Source organism: Fukomys damarensis, unplaced genomic scaffold (assembly GCF_012274545.1).
Source record: "Fukomys damarensis isolate Sample0158 unplaced genomic scaffold, DMR_v1.0_HiC HiC_scaffold_31, whole genome shotgun sequence".
NCBI lineage: Eukaryota > Metazoa > Chordata > Mammalia > Rodentia > Bathyergidae > Fukomys > Fukomys damarensis.
The window spans coordinates 924,705-939,478 of NW_022900943.1; the positions used below are offsets into that span (position 1 = coordinate 924,705).

Below are 14,774 nucleotides of genomic sequence, written 5' to 3' on the forward strand. Positions count from 1 at the left end.
AAAAACCCCCTCTGGGGTCCTTGGGTCCTTCCTGGGTCTGTTGTCGCGCAGGCCGGGAGCTCCCACGCAGGCCGGGAGCTCGCGCGCACGCCGCCGGGTGATCGCAGACAGGCAGGTAGGCAGGCAGCTGAAAAAAACCCCCTCTGGGGTCCTTGGGTCCTTCCTGGGTCTGTTGTCGCGCAGGCCGGGAGCTCCCACGCAGCCAGATATATCTTTTAATTTCAGTTAATAACCACCTTTATTACTTCCTGAATTCGCTCAGTCTAATTTACTTTTATATTTTTAATTTTATAATCCAAAACCAAAACCTATACCCACACATGCTTTTTAGGACTTTATTTAATTCATTGCTACCCTTCTAAATGTAGAAAATGCAACAGTAATTTTCTGTTGCTAGTGCTCTGCACATGTGCGTTATTTCACAAGTGAAGTGGAAGGCATTCTGACAGCTGTTTCAGGGTCTTGATGTGAAGCAGTGGACAGGTGTGCTTGCTGTCCTCGGCTCTGCTCCAGTGACTGTAGGTTTGGGACCCCTCTCACTTGGAACTGTTTTCTTCCTACCCACCGTTCTCAGAACTCACAGGTGAGGCGGGAGAGGAGGAAGGCCAGTTAAAAGATCACAACTAAGTGGTATATGTCACGGCCAGTTGTGAAACTAGTGCTGTGTACCTCGTCTTTGCTTAAGGAGCAGTAATGTGCGTATAGGTGGCATAACTGTAAGAGAGTCTGTATCCAGATGACTTCTCATTCCTAATGCTCTTAACAAGTAAGGGTTCCCAGTCAGTAATCTCTTAGAACACATCTGGCAACAACTGGAGTTTCTGAAAGCGCACATGTTCTGGCTGCAGTAAGTAGTAGCAGCCTTCAGAGTACAAGTGGTAATGAGAGATAAAAGACTTGAGGCCTTCTGCTTAAAAGAGAGGAAGCTAAAAGAAAATTATGGCCATCCCTAAGTGTGGAAAAGGGTCTATGGAGAGACTTATAGACCCTTGTTCCCCAAGGCTGTTGCGTTTCCTAACAAAATCTTGTGTTCTCAGACCAGGAGTGATAAGTACAAAGGATGACAGCGTTCAATAGTAACAGTGAAGATAATGATAATAATGAAGAAAGCAAATGCGATTGTAAAACTAGGATCACCTCAGTATAAAGCCAATTATCTTGGTATCTAGGACGACTTTATGTCTGTAAGTTGAAAACATAATAGAAATAGATTTCCCCATTTTGCTAGCAGTTAGCTGAGAAGTTAATTCTTAAGATCTTGTTCTATAACTAGAAAATGATGGGCATAACAATGGCTTCTGATCATATGAGAGCCCAAGAGGCTAAATACAGCACCATTTTAACACCAGACTCGTTCAAGTTGTCAACCACAAATGGAGAACACAATGAGTCTTCTCTGTGGTCACAGACATAACTGTCTAGTCAAAGGTTGCAGCTTCCACTGGCCTTTCCTCAGTTTCATTTTTTTTGTTTTTTGATCTTGGGGGTTATGGGATTTTGTAGACTTAGGAAAAGAGGATGATCACCTTTGAAGGCAAATAAAATGAACAGCTGAATTGTGTGGCTGGCTGTATCTATCCTCTTACTCAGGGCCAGTGTGAAGAGCATGGGGCAGTTCAGAGGAGAAACTTCCTTGCTTTGCTTTACAAAGCTTACTGAGCTAGTGAGCTTCCTACCATAATCCAAAGTAATACCGACTGGACAAATGTTAGACACAGTTGATTGAGAAACAGTAAACCCCAGGGGTGAGGTGTTTTGTTTTACCACTGTTTTGATTTGGGTGTGGATTACAAGAGGACCTTTGTGGACAGAGAGATATTCACTTCATCTTTCACAGATACAAGAAACTTTGCTCCGTAGCATTAGTTTTGTAAAAGTTTACAGAGCACTGCTTTATATTAATTTTACTCTTTCAAAGTGGAATAGGGATAGTCAAAAGAGCTTAGATGAGAAACCAGGAAACCTGGTTCTAATCCCACTTATCACGTCCTGGTCATTTAAGTTACTGCCCTTCAGTTGCCCTCGTCTATAAAATGGCCGTGAAAAGTGTGTCCTGCTGTCTTAGATTGGGCTGCAATAACAAAATACTGTAAACTAGACAGCTCTGCTTACAGCCTGAGAACTTGACACCTGCATTCAAGGAACCTGTACGGACTCTCCCCGGCTTGTAGACGGCCACCTTCCTGCTGTGTCCTCATGGAGGGAGGGAGAGAGAGAAAGGAACCAATTTCTTTGTTTCTTAGGGATGCATTCATTGGAAAGGTCCACATTCACTACCTAATTACATGCCGAGGGCTTATCTCCCCAAACTGTCACACGTGGGCCAGGTGAATTCTAGAGGAGTCAGCACAGTTTGGTCTGCTGTGCTGCCTTCACCATGCTAAGGCTAATGAAGTAAGGAATGACTGTCACAGACTCACGTGAAGACTCAGAGAGAGGTTGCAGGTGTAAATGTTGATCCAGTCTGACTTTCATACACATTTCTACATCATGAGGCCTTATCTTTTAGCACATCTTTTGATGCATTTATTAATGTAAAACCAAGCAAAGATGAAAGTTTTTCTGTTTCTAATCTATTAACAGTTTACTTTTGTATTAATCTTGTTAGGTTAACCCAATTGTTACATTACTACTTTTCAATACGTACTTCTTTGCTTGACTTTGGCCTTACCTGTTATTGACAAAGCTTTTTCTAAATATTACCTATTAGTTATATAGATTTCACTCATATGATGGAGAATATTCTCTGTTATTGCTTAAGCATGGTTGTATCATTTTTCTTTAAAAATTAAATAAATTAAAAATATATTTGTAAAAGAAGTGGGTTATTTTAGTTTTTCAAGTAGAGGAAAAATTAAATGAGATAGTCTCTTAAAAGCTAAAAAAAAAAAAAAAACCCAAAACACCTAGATAATGTGTAGACTAAACTATAACTTAGTACTTTTGTGAGTCATGAAAAAATTGAACAGGGAAGTAATTATGTTATACTTGTGCTTTCCTGTTTGATTAGTTCACATCCTTAGCAGTCTTTGCAGATATTTGTGCCAAGAAGGGGTCATCTTGATTGTAGTCTACAGGTAAAATTTTTGTGAAAAAACATAACCACGTGTCTACAATAATTTCTCTTCATACTGAATTCCTTCCCCTATCACTGAAGAAAAGTGTGTGTCATTACTCCTTCCTGCTTTTTGTTTATGTTGGTTGCTTTAACGATCACATCGTTCAATTCTGTTTATAGATGGAGTTGCCCTTTGGAAAGACAGCCCCTCTGGCTGGTGTTGCTGGGCGTTTTCGCAAGCCCTTGTGTGATCTGCCTCCACAGACAGGCGTTGTCGTTTTAAGCACTTACCTTCTGAGCATTGTAAACATGTGGTTGTTACTTGTTTGTGTTTTTTCTTGTCCTGGACAAAAGTAATCCTCTATAGAAAATTCATTACAGAACAATTTTGCATAGCCATTTAATGTTGATGGTTGCATGGCAAATCATGGAAGGCCTATTGTTTTGGTAGTAAAGATGTATCTTTCTTTGGGCAGTAAAGGAAATTTGTGAACTATTGTAAATAATATTGATTAGCTACCATGATTACAGCAGTCATCTAGGCATTTTTGCCTTATTAATTTAACATAATCATTTCTACATGAGATTCAGTGCCCTCCTTCTATGAGGAAATTGATGCCTAACTGATCTTCCCAGAAATGTAACTAGCAAGTGATGGAACTGAGATTCTTAAGCCTAAACACTTTCACCATGGAGTGTACCATTTAAAGGAATTTCATGACTGGTGTTCGATTGCACAGGCCATCCGCAAAAAGCAAAACAGTTTTGTAGTGGGGAAAATTTTGTATTTCAAAGTATATATCAAAGTTAGTGTGGGAAAAATTTGACCTTCTTTTGACTTCCTCGTTAGCTGCTGGTTTCACCCTCAGACGTGCACAAGAGTGTACGCACACACAAATCAGCTTATAAAATAGTATCTGTCCTGTTTATGGAAGTTTAGGGCACAAAGTAAATAGCGGATAGTTTACATAATCCTTGATTTGTGTTTTGAAGCTAAATCTGATTTTCTTCAAACTATACCTTATTTAAAAATGTGAGCAAAGCTGTTGTTAGGTGTTGATGGAAATAAAAGACAGTGTCCTTCAGCTCTGGTGGCAGATGGGCTTTCTGAGCAGTTAGCATTCTGTGCTCGTCAGGGTGAGGAGTCCAAGTTCTGCCCCACAACCTGGGTGAACATGCTTCATAAATACAGTAGCGCAGTAGCCAAGTTCTTTGTCAGGCTGCTTCCTTGCAAAAACACTTTGAAAAGTACAGGGAGGCTGCCTCTAGATAGACCAGTATGTTTCTAATTTTTTCATGATGTCTACACTAAATGCTTTCATAAATTTAAAACTTTCAAAAACATTTTTTTGGTATAAAAAAGTGATGAATCATGGATTCAACTTGGAATTTTTATTGATATCATTTCTGTTGAGCTTTTTAGACATGCTTGTACCTCTGCTTCAGACGTTACATCAGATCTTGCTCTTGTATACACTTCTCCCAGCTGAATCTGATGAATATCTGTGACTCTGAATCAATTGGTGATTCTCCAAAGAGTGGCTGACTGAATGGCTGAGGCAGGAGAATTCCAAGTTCAAGCCCAGCCTGGTCAGCTTAGGAATTTAACAAAAGCCTGTGTCATAAATAAGTAAGTAAATAAATAGGTAGGTGGTTGGACGGATGGACAGACAGACAATGTAGCACAGAGCAAAGGCCCTGGTTTCAAGCCCCAGTACACACCCCTATAGTGTGGCCAGTCTCTGGACCTGCAGCCTCAGCATTACCTAGGATCTTGTAAGGAATTCAGGTTTTGTCCTATGACATACCCTCGCTGTCTGAATCAGAATCGGGAACTTGGGGAAGGACGGTAGTTTGTGCTTTAACAAATTCTCCAGTGACCCAGACTGCCTGCAGTCTTTTAAAAAATTGCCTCAGCTCTAAAATTCCACAAAGCTTGTTCTGTCAGTATTTCCAGGGCAACGCTTAGCTGCCATTCGACGTCTTGCCCTCCTTTGTCCCATTCCTTTGCTGTTACCTATTTTAATATTCTTGTAGAATGAATGTGTATTCTGTTGTGAACCTTCTTGTATGCATTGTGTGCTTTGTGGCAGAGCCAGGGCATTGTGTTACATTCTTCAGGATTTGTGCATTTTGTGATTGGCAGCTGAGGCATCGCTAGCCTTGTTTATAGGTAAGAAGCCCCTAGGTTGGTCCAGGCATGGGTGTGGCCCTTTTGACAGATGGGTTCCTTTTAGGGACAGTGTGGAAAGAGGGCCACTGGTTCCTCTGGTGGCCCAGGTAATGCCACTTTCATAGATAGCTCTGGCAGTGTGGCTCTGTCAGGACCATGCCATGTGTGCTGGTTAGGCAGAATGGGGAGTTAGCATTCTCTGCTCACACTAATAAGACCTTGTTTTGGGCTCCCAGATGGTTTCCAGAGCTATCAAAATAATACTATTTGTAGGCACTTTTCCTTGGAGAGGAAGAGGGATATAGAGGAGTATTCTTTGGGCCCTAGGAGAACTTTTTTTTAATTGAGTTTATTGGTACATTTTAGGTATACAGTACAATTACATTCATCATTGGGATCTTGTACTTTTACATGACAGGCCTTGGTTCTCATTTTATCCCCTTGTCCCTGCCCTCCCTTCACCCGCATTTACAAACATTTTATTTCCATTTCTTCACTTTCTCATATTTTTTCTTTTCCCTTATTACCTTTCCCCTACCCTTCCCACTTTCCCTACACCTTTAACCCTTTTCTTCCTATTTCACATTGTCAATTATCTCATTAGGATCTTATGTACCATTATAGTTTTTCACACCAGAGAAACTATTTGGTATTTACACATGTGTGACTTATTTTTTTCACTTAGGAGTATACCCTCACTATGCATCCATTTTCCTATGATGTTTTACAGCTGGGCATTGCACATAAATGCTCACCGAGTGCCCTTTCAGCTGTGTGCCTCACCACTGGGCTCATCCGTGCAGAGTATGCACACAGGCATCATGTGGGCTGCGAACAGTGACGTGTGGTAGGACACTGTGCTACAGTTCTCAAGTGAGCCTTGCAGTGCTGAGCAGTGTGCTGCTGCCTGCCGCTCGTTAGGGCCAGTGTGGCGCTTTTCCTGCAGAGTAAGTGGAGATTGCTGACACCTGTTTTTCCGTCCTGCCAGGGGATGTGAAGTGTGAGGCAGGAAAGCCTGAAAGTGCTGCCTTATGTCCACGTCGGTGGAGCTTGGTGCTGCTTAGGGAAGAGAGGGTGGGAGTGCATTCTGGGCGGGGAGATGAAAAACCGCAGTGACAAGAAACTGCAGTATAATCGCACCGAGATTCTCACTGCGTGACGGCTTCTGATTGTGCTCTTAGTTCATGCTCTAACTTGATTACTCACCAAGCAAAGGAAAAGGAATGCTGAAGAGTGGGAAGACCTCCGATATTTCCAAAGAATATGAGTATGTAGCCAAGACGTTAGAAATGGGGAGAAATGGTTCACCCTTCACCCAAAGGTTTAAACACTGAATTGTTTAAAAACAAGTTTGCTCTGAAATGTGTGAACTTCAAGGCTGTTGGTGATGAGTGTCACCTACCTTTACTATAAAGTCTCTCATGAAAAGTGGCACACAGGTGAACAGCAGGTCTTCCGTGCTGCCTCAGCCACTGCTAAGGAGTAGCTGCTGTGTGCAGTGCATTGTTCCTTACGAGTGGGTAACAAGCAGAAGGTGGCCACCGATTATTTAAATGCTGGCTGTCGGCTGTCTGTCTGGGAGAAAAGATCCATTGGAGGCAGCGTATGTAGTGCAGTGTGTCTGAGAATACAGGGGCTTCATCTAGTGTGTTTCAGTGGGTCTGGAGAGGAAGAGAACTGAGTTGGGCGTGTCAGAGGATGACCGTAGAACTTGTCTTGGATGTTAAAGGATGAGGTGAATTCTTTGAGAGTAAGAGATTGGGGCGTGCAAATGATATTTCTCCCTTGCCATTCATGGAATACGAGGAGAGAGAGAGAGAGTCAGTTTAAAGAGTGGAAACATTTTTGCCTGACTAATTTGTGGAACTTGGCTGGGTCTCAGGGATATTGGCTTCCATTTGTGAATGGTGTGCAGGGTTAGGGTTGGGTCATGGCCTTGGACCAGAGAGTGGAATTAACTGGCTCATAATGTGATTGAACTGATGACCTGGGCCATGTTACTCCCGTGTTCTAAGCAGCTGAGTCAGTCACACATTGTAGAAAGAGTGATTAAGACCCACATAGCAGTAAACAGGAATGAAATCAAAGCCAGGTCCTAACCTCAGAACACCTAGGTGTTTCTCTGTCTTTGAAGTTTTGTACTTGTTTCTGTATCTGATAACAATAAGGTGATCAAAACAAAAGGACACCATGACTCTCCTGTGCTAGCATTTTGACATCATGAAACCTGTGACCATTTTTCTTGCACAGTGTCAAGCTGTGCTTGCCGAGGCTGCGTTGAGCAGCAGTACTATTTTTGTGTTGAAGTGTCGTGTCCCAAACACATACTGATGACGCCTCTCTCTTCTTCCCTGAAGTCCGAGCAGCCCAGTCCTGCCAGCTCCAGCTCCAGCTCCAGCTCCAGCTTTGCGCCATCCCATACCAGGCAACAAGGTACCAAAAGCTCTTGCAAACTGGGAGACATTTCTCTCATAAAACATCTCAGTGAGTTGATTTATGACCTGTCCACTGCTGTTATTATTTGAATGGTAACTTGGCTTTTATGCAGTTGTATTTATTTCCCTAGGGAATGCATTGGAGTGTTATTCTGATATATAAGGCAGGGTCTTAAATCCCCCTTTCCAGTACCTTCCATCAGATTCCCATTTTACAACAGGGTCCTAGACATGGCCCCTTCCAGGGAGTTCCCAAAGGAAATACAATAGCTGAAGTTCGACTTCAGAGGCTTTGATGGAGAGAAATAGGTTTTCACTCTTCCTCTTTGAATAGCTTTCATTCTGTTTGTTTTTCTGCAGATTGGCAGACCCTTTTTCCTTTTTGAAAATGTTAATTTTCTAAAATGTATTTTCTTCTGTTCTGACCAAGTGTTAACCCAAACTCAGAATAAAGAAACTTAAACTGAAACATGTAACTAATGATGTTTTTCACATATGTCTAAAAACTTCAACTGTGGGCTCTTTCTAATTTTTATATAGAAATGATCTAGTATCAAAGAAGAGTTTGTTGTTTAGAATCATATTGAGCGTTACCTTCATTGACCACAACTGAATTTTTAATGGCTTTCTTTGTTTTGAAAAGTATTAAATTGTTGTTTGATTGTACTAAGGGTAATCTTCCAGGAAAAAATAAAAGATAGTGACAGATTTGGTTGTTCCACTGTCTTGTTCCATTGACTGCCAAAGATATAAGCTCACTACAAAACCAAAGAAATTTGTATTTTGCAGGGTGGAGACTACAGAGTTAATACGTATTTCAGCACTAAGGGAGGGCCCAGATAATCCTATCATAAATTAGACTTTAGGAAATGCCTAATCCAGATGAAAGTGCCTCTCTCAGTTTCTTCATTTTCTTCACAATCTCTTAAGATTGTTTTCATCACATTTGAGTAGTAAAATGAAAAGAAGCTACGTGTGTGTGTTCAGTTCTGTCTTATCCTAGATTAAACTTAGTTATGGCTTAATTGTTTTTCTAACTAATACCGGACTTCATTTATTATATAGTCTTATTTATGTTAATACATGCTGGTATTTTGCCAGGAATTTATTAAAAAATAAAACGAAAATTGGCTGCATAAAATTGTCGCAACAAGACCTTCTGTCCAAGATCAATATGCAGATCAGAGAGGACATTATGCCAGGGAATTGAAATACTTTATAATCTGACCTTGACTGACATGCTTGCTTGACCTGAAACTGACCTTGAAATAAAAGGAGCAGCTAAGCTCTCATAGACCAGAAACCGCCACCCAGAGGCTTCGCTGCCAAGGACAAGTTATAGCCACAGTGATTTATTAATCTTGACTTTCAGTGCATGGATTAACTTAACGAAACATCCAACTTGCCAGTCTGTTTCTTTTTAGGGTAATTTTTCTTAGAAAAAATCCTATAAATATATAGATTCTTTAATGAACATTTGGGGAACCTATTATGAAAAACTAGTGTTTATGGATGGGATGCATTTTAAAAACTGACCAGTTTTAGTACTAGTTTTTGTGCAAGGAGAGGATAATGGTTATTCTAACCAGTATTTATTGCTAGTAAGCATTCCCGTGTCTAATACGGTTACTGTGTTTGATTGCCTGTGATTCACTGTCATTGGTCAGGTCCCTTACGGTCTATAATGAAAGACCTGCATTCTGATGACAATGAGGAGGAGTCGGATGAGGCAGAGGACAATGACAATGACTCTGAAATGGAAAGACCTGTAAATAGAGGAGGCAGCCGAAGTCGCAGGTGAGTGCATGGAAGGAGGGGTTCCCTGGGAGGGATCGGACCCTCTCTGCTTCTGGTCTGGTCACAGCACACATGGGAAATGCCAGTACTAATGGCAGCAGACGTTCATTTCATTTAAAGCTGGGCACCTTGGCATGCTGACACTCACCCGTTACAGGGAACACTTTCTCCCTTTACTCAGAAAGAAGAGGGTTTATCTTCTAGAATATTAGAGGAAAAAGTCACTGTAGAAATCCTTCATATTTGAAGGTAGAAGTCTGTTTTCATTTGAAGAATTTGTATAGATCTGCTGCTGGAGGTAGTCTCAGAATGTGAAGAAATGCATTTGCTGTTTGTAGTTAGAATACATAATTGGCTCTGGTGAATTATGTGTGTGACCTAATTAAAATTAGGATCACCTGTGTGTGTTTCCAGCAAATAAATTCCTTTTAAGTGTGCTGACAATTAGGTTCCTTAAGTAGCTTTAATGCTATGAGGCATAATTCCACATTATAAGATGGCAATTCATGTCACTTATAATTAATAGTCAACTTGAAATTGCCTTGAGGGTTTCATTTCTTTATCATGAGGAAAACAAATAAGCATGCTCACTTTAATGTGTTTTGAGTAGAGAAAGATATGAATCTACTTGAACTTAGAATCCTGTTACATTTGCAATATATTAAGTCTTTTGCCCATGATCCATTACTGCATAGAGAGCCCTGAGATTCCCTAAAATAATGCATTCTTAACCCAAACCTGACAGACCCTGTGCTTCCTCATTGGCAGTTCCTCAGTATCACTTGAGAAGAAGAGCTTCTGCATGGCGTGTGCCCCGTCAGGTCTCGCTCTCAGCCCCTCTTCCTCCGTCTTGTCTCCGAACTCATCTGTCTGTATTCCTTTCACAGGACTCTTACTGTGCTAGCCTTAAAACACTTCCCTCTAAAAGTCTTTCTTCTGACAAGAAAGAAGCGGGGGCGGGGGTGCAACTAAAAATTGATTGCAACCTGGAATTAAAGAATTTACTTAGCCCAACCCAAATCCTGACCGTTGGCTGCTTTCCAGTTTTACTAAGGAAAACATGCATGACTTAGTCTCCCAATTTGTTGTTCCAATTTGGACATTCTGTGATTAGCTGCCACCGCCACTTTCTGTCCCATCTACAGTCAGGAAGGGTCTGATCTTACATGTTTATGAGGTTACGACGTAGACACACCACATGGGGACTCAGCTCTTTCCCCGTCGATATGTGGTTAGCACGCCATTGCACTTGGGAGCCTCGGCTGTTTAATCAGTTTAAATACTCAGCCTTCCACTTCAGGCGAGAAGTATTTAAAAGCAGCATTTCAACTGAACACTTCATTAATGTAATTTTGTTAAGAAAAACAAATTCCATCAATTTTTGCTAAAAGAATGTCCCAGTGTATCTTTGCTGTTTTCTGTCTTGTATCTTGTCTATCTGAATGTATAATAGAGCTAGAACGAGATTGCCCGTTCGGAGTAAAAATCTATTCTGATTTCCAAACCCTTTTCTGTCTCTGAGAAGAGTCTTATATTAGGTTACTGTATAACCAGGAGCAAGAGCAAACACTGAGGGACACTTCTGAAGGAGGGCACACATTTAGCAGCAAAGAATAAAGAACTCTGTCCTCTCTGGAAGAAAATTTCATTTTATTCTGAAAAGAAAACCAAAGAGAAGAGATGGTGACATTTTTACTGTCTTTAGTTGTTGAAAGATATCATTTACTTTCTGCAGCAGTGATCCCAAACTCAACACATCTTTGTGTTGCTGGAGGATATTTCCAGCTAATTGTCATGTCACTGCTTAGGACTAGAGAAAGCCTTGAAGATGTTACAGAAACGACTGGTATTCCAGCACATCGGGCCTCACAGGGCAGGGCAGTGCAGGAGCTAAGCAGTTGATTGGGTTTGAACTATACAGCCACCCTTCCTGAGTGACCCAGTCTCTCTACCTCTTTGCTTACTCACCTTCACAATAGGAGATCAGATCATTAGAGGAGAAATAGATAGCAGGGGAGCTCTTAAAATGGCTCCAGGTACAAAGTGAGTGCTAATACACAGTAGTGCTTGTGGACGGTGTTCGGTGTTCTAATTCCTTGGCTGTTTGTAGTGATGCGTGTGACTTTATTTCTTTTCAGAGTTAGCTTGAGTGATGGCAGTGATAGTGAAAGCAGTTCTGCCTCTTCACCCCTACATCATGAACCTCCACCACCATTACTAAAAACCAACAACAATCAGGTAAATTGTGGTGTTCGCATTTTTCAAAACTGCAGAACTAGATGTAATCATTTTATACTGCATACAGTTTTTCCTTTCTCATTACTTTTTTCAGTATCTCTTTATTAGGCCATGTTGCAGTACACGATGATTACGTTCCTCTCGGGGAGCGGTACATGTACATAACACATCTTAGTTCTGTGTCATCCCTTTCCTTCCCCTTCTTTCTCCTCCCTCCATTCTTGATCCTCTTCCTTTTTGCAAAAGATCGATCTCCCTGTTTCCCATCATCTATCTTTTATTTTGTTCTTTTTTTATATTTTGGACTTCTCATATAAGAGAAAACAATGCATACAGATTTTTATCTCAGTATTACACAGAGTTCCTCCTGATGTCAAATAAATGGGAAGTTACGACCTTAGGAATAAACACAAGGTAAAGGACTTTGTTGGCCTGAGCTGATGTGTTCCATTGAATAGGTTAAGTAGGCACAAAAAGGTATGGTGGCAAAAGTGTTGCCCTAATTTTTATGTATTTTATCCTCAGCAGTAAGTAGGTGACTTAATTAGAATGTACTATTTCGGGCTTGTATCAAGTGTAGTTCTTGGCTGCTATTGGTGATTTACTAGGTGGAAATTAATTTTTCTGACCTTCAGTTTCTTCATTTCCAAGTAACATACCTACCTTTCAGATTATTAGAAGAATGACAAATAATATATGTGAAGAGTGTGGGGCAGTACACAGAACTTAGATGATGGCAGCTGTTCACGGCACTGATGTGTCTGTGTTCTCATCCAAGGAGTGATCATCACCTTGGATTCCAAGGAACAATTAGTGAAATGCAGAGAAAATCATGCTCATTATCATTGCTATGAACTGAGCTATAGGAAAGGTTATTAATTTGATAGTCAGCTCAGAATGTAGTTACTTGGATAAGGTCTAAGTAGAACTTCAAAGGCCACGATGAAGAGCTTTGTAAACAAATGACTGGGATATTTTTTGTTACTTAGTAACATGAACTGTTTTCTGATACCATGAATATTGTAAAAGCCTCATTGTACATTGAGTTGATACTCTTGTCTTTTTGTTTAAGCAGATTTCCTTTGACTTCTACAGTAATTGCTTGATTCAAGTTACTGTATGAATATTAATTTAAAAATTAAAGAATGGTGGGTTTTTTTTGTTTTGTTTTTTTTGTTTTTTAAGAATTGGGAAGCCTTCTCTTCACATTTTGTGTAAAACACAGCAGAACTCTCTTAGTATGTCTGATTCCTCATTTATAGAGTCGTCTGTGGCTCCAGTCCCCCATTGGGTAGGAGTGCAGCAGCCTCACTACCACCCCTGGGCTGGACTGGACCCAGCCTTGCCACCTGCGTCCGCATCCTGCATCTGGCTCTGCTGTCTGCTCCCCACACCTCAGGCACTGTCTCTCTGTAGCACTGCTCTCCACCACAGTCTTTAGCATTTCAAAGTTAAAAAGTGGAGGGACACGAACTTCGTGGCCAGTGGTTGAGAACACTAGGATGAGTGATGGATAATTGGGATCCTTTGGTAAACTTGTGCTTCAGGAAGATCAGGCCACACAACAGCATCTGGACCTCAGCTGTATTTTACATTCATTCAAGACTTACTTAGGCCTGATGTCTGCCTCTGCTGGATGATAATCAAAATTAGGGTGCTTGCAGCAGCAGTCAGGCACAGGGCACTGGCTCGTCTGCCCTCTCTAGTCCCTGAAGGCAGGGGTTGATTGCTGAGTGAGTCCACCCCACCCCACTCCTGTGTTGGCCCCACAAACCCTTTCTGCACAGGCAGTCTGGAGCTGTCCCTCACTTAAGAAAAGGTTCAGATTCTTTGTCAACTCTTACAAAAATCTGTGCAGCCAAACAAGACTGAAAACAATGCATATCTGGAGAGGGTGCAAATGAGTATATCTGAATAAATAGCATGCCTCTTATTCATTGGCATGTTTATTTGATAGACATAGTTTCACCATGTGAATTATCTGTCAGATGTCACTTTCTCCATGCACCGAGAAGCATAAAAAGAAAGCATAGGCTTTCACTGTCAGCTAGTTTGGTGCAGGAAGTCTATGTAGCATAGGAATGCTTACCTCCTTGGGCCTGTGTTGTGGAGCCAAACAAGAAGGGTTTTTACACACTTTTTCCAGTACTTATCTATTAAAACTTCAAGTTACCTTCATTTGGTTAGATGTGGTAATATGTTTTTTAGTATTCAGGGACTTTAAAAACAATTACTGATATTTTTTAGAAATGTGAAAGTCACTTAAATTTCACTCTGGGATGTGTTTTCATCTCATGTTTAAATGTGAGAGAGAGCATGCCAGCACAGCAAGGAATGGAGGGGTGTCTGAAATTTCACATCAGAAACACGGATGTGGTCGTACAGGGGAGGCCCCCACTCTGTGTGACTGCTCTCCCGCAGCTGATGATGCTCCCTGAGTTCCTGTAAAGGACCAGGCACAGCTGAATAGCTGAAGTCTTCCCAGGACTAAGGAAAAGGGAAAGTGCTAATTGAGCCACATGTGACCTAAACGGACTGAAAAAAGTGATCACAACGAGCTACACCACGTCAACAGGACGAGTGACTAACTACCCGGACTACTACTAGACGCTGTGATGGTCATAACATGAAAAGTCTACCAGGGGAGAGCCCCTCTGAGTCATGGAGTTCTCGTTCCTCACAGAAGGATGCGGGAAGGTACAGTCTTGCAGTTTGGACTCTCAAGCCATCTCCTAACCCTCTGCCAGACGCCCGTGTCGGCGGTGTCCCTGCTCCCCGCAGTGTAGCCGGATGGGAAACGATGAGCGTGGCACCGTTCTGGCCAGAGATGGCTTTCTTCACGCCAACCTCCCTCGTGTGCATTTAAACAAAAGCGAAATCCGGGCCGTGCTGAGCCCTGACTGTGGAATGGGGAAGGAGGTGATCCAGTGAACCGAGTTAATATTCAGAATGTCACACGTCACTGTCACGTCGGATGGAAGTAGAGTCGGCCCAGTTGTCCGCGGCGCGGAGGTTCCCCGGGCCGGGGCGGGACCAGAGCAGAGGCTGCGGCCATGGTTCCGCCCGCAGCTCC

At 41.8% G+C, this 14,774-nt stretch overlaps 1 protein-coding gene across 4 annotated transcripts in view; it reads left to right on the forward strand.

Moving 5' to 3' along the window:
* Mllt3 (MLLT3 super elongation complex subunit) overlaps positions 1-14,774 on the forward strand; it is a 248,208-nt gene that overhangs the window by 221,751 nt on the left and 11,683 nt on the right. For all 4 annotated transcript variants that reach the window (XM_033757689.1, XM_010630899.3, XM_033757688.1 and 1 more), the window contains 3 exons: positions 7,589-7,664; positions 9,334-9,463; positions 11,602-11,701. In XM_033757689.1, the coding sequence (XP_033613580.1) occupies positions 7,589-7,664; positions 9,334-9,463; positions 11,602-11,701 (306 nt within the window). The remainder of the gene's footprint in view (positions 1-7,588; positions 7,665-9,333; positions 9,464-11,601; positions 11,702-14,774) is intronic.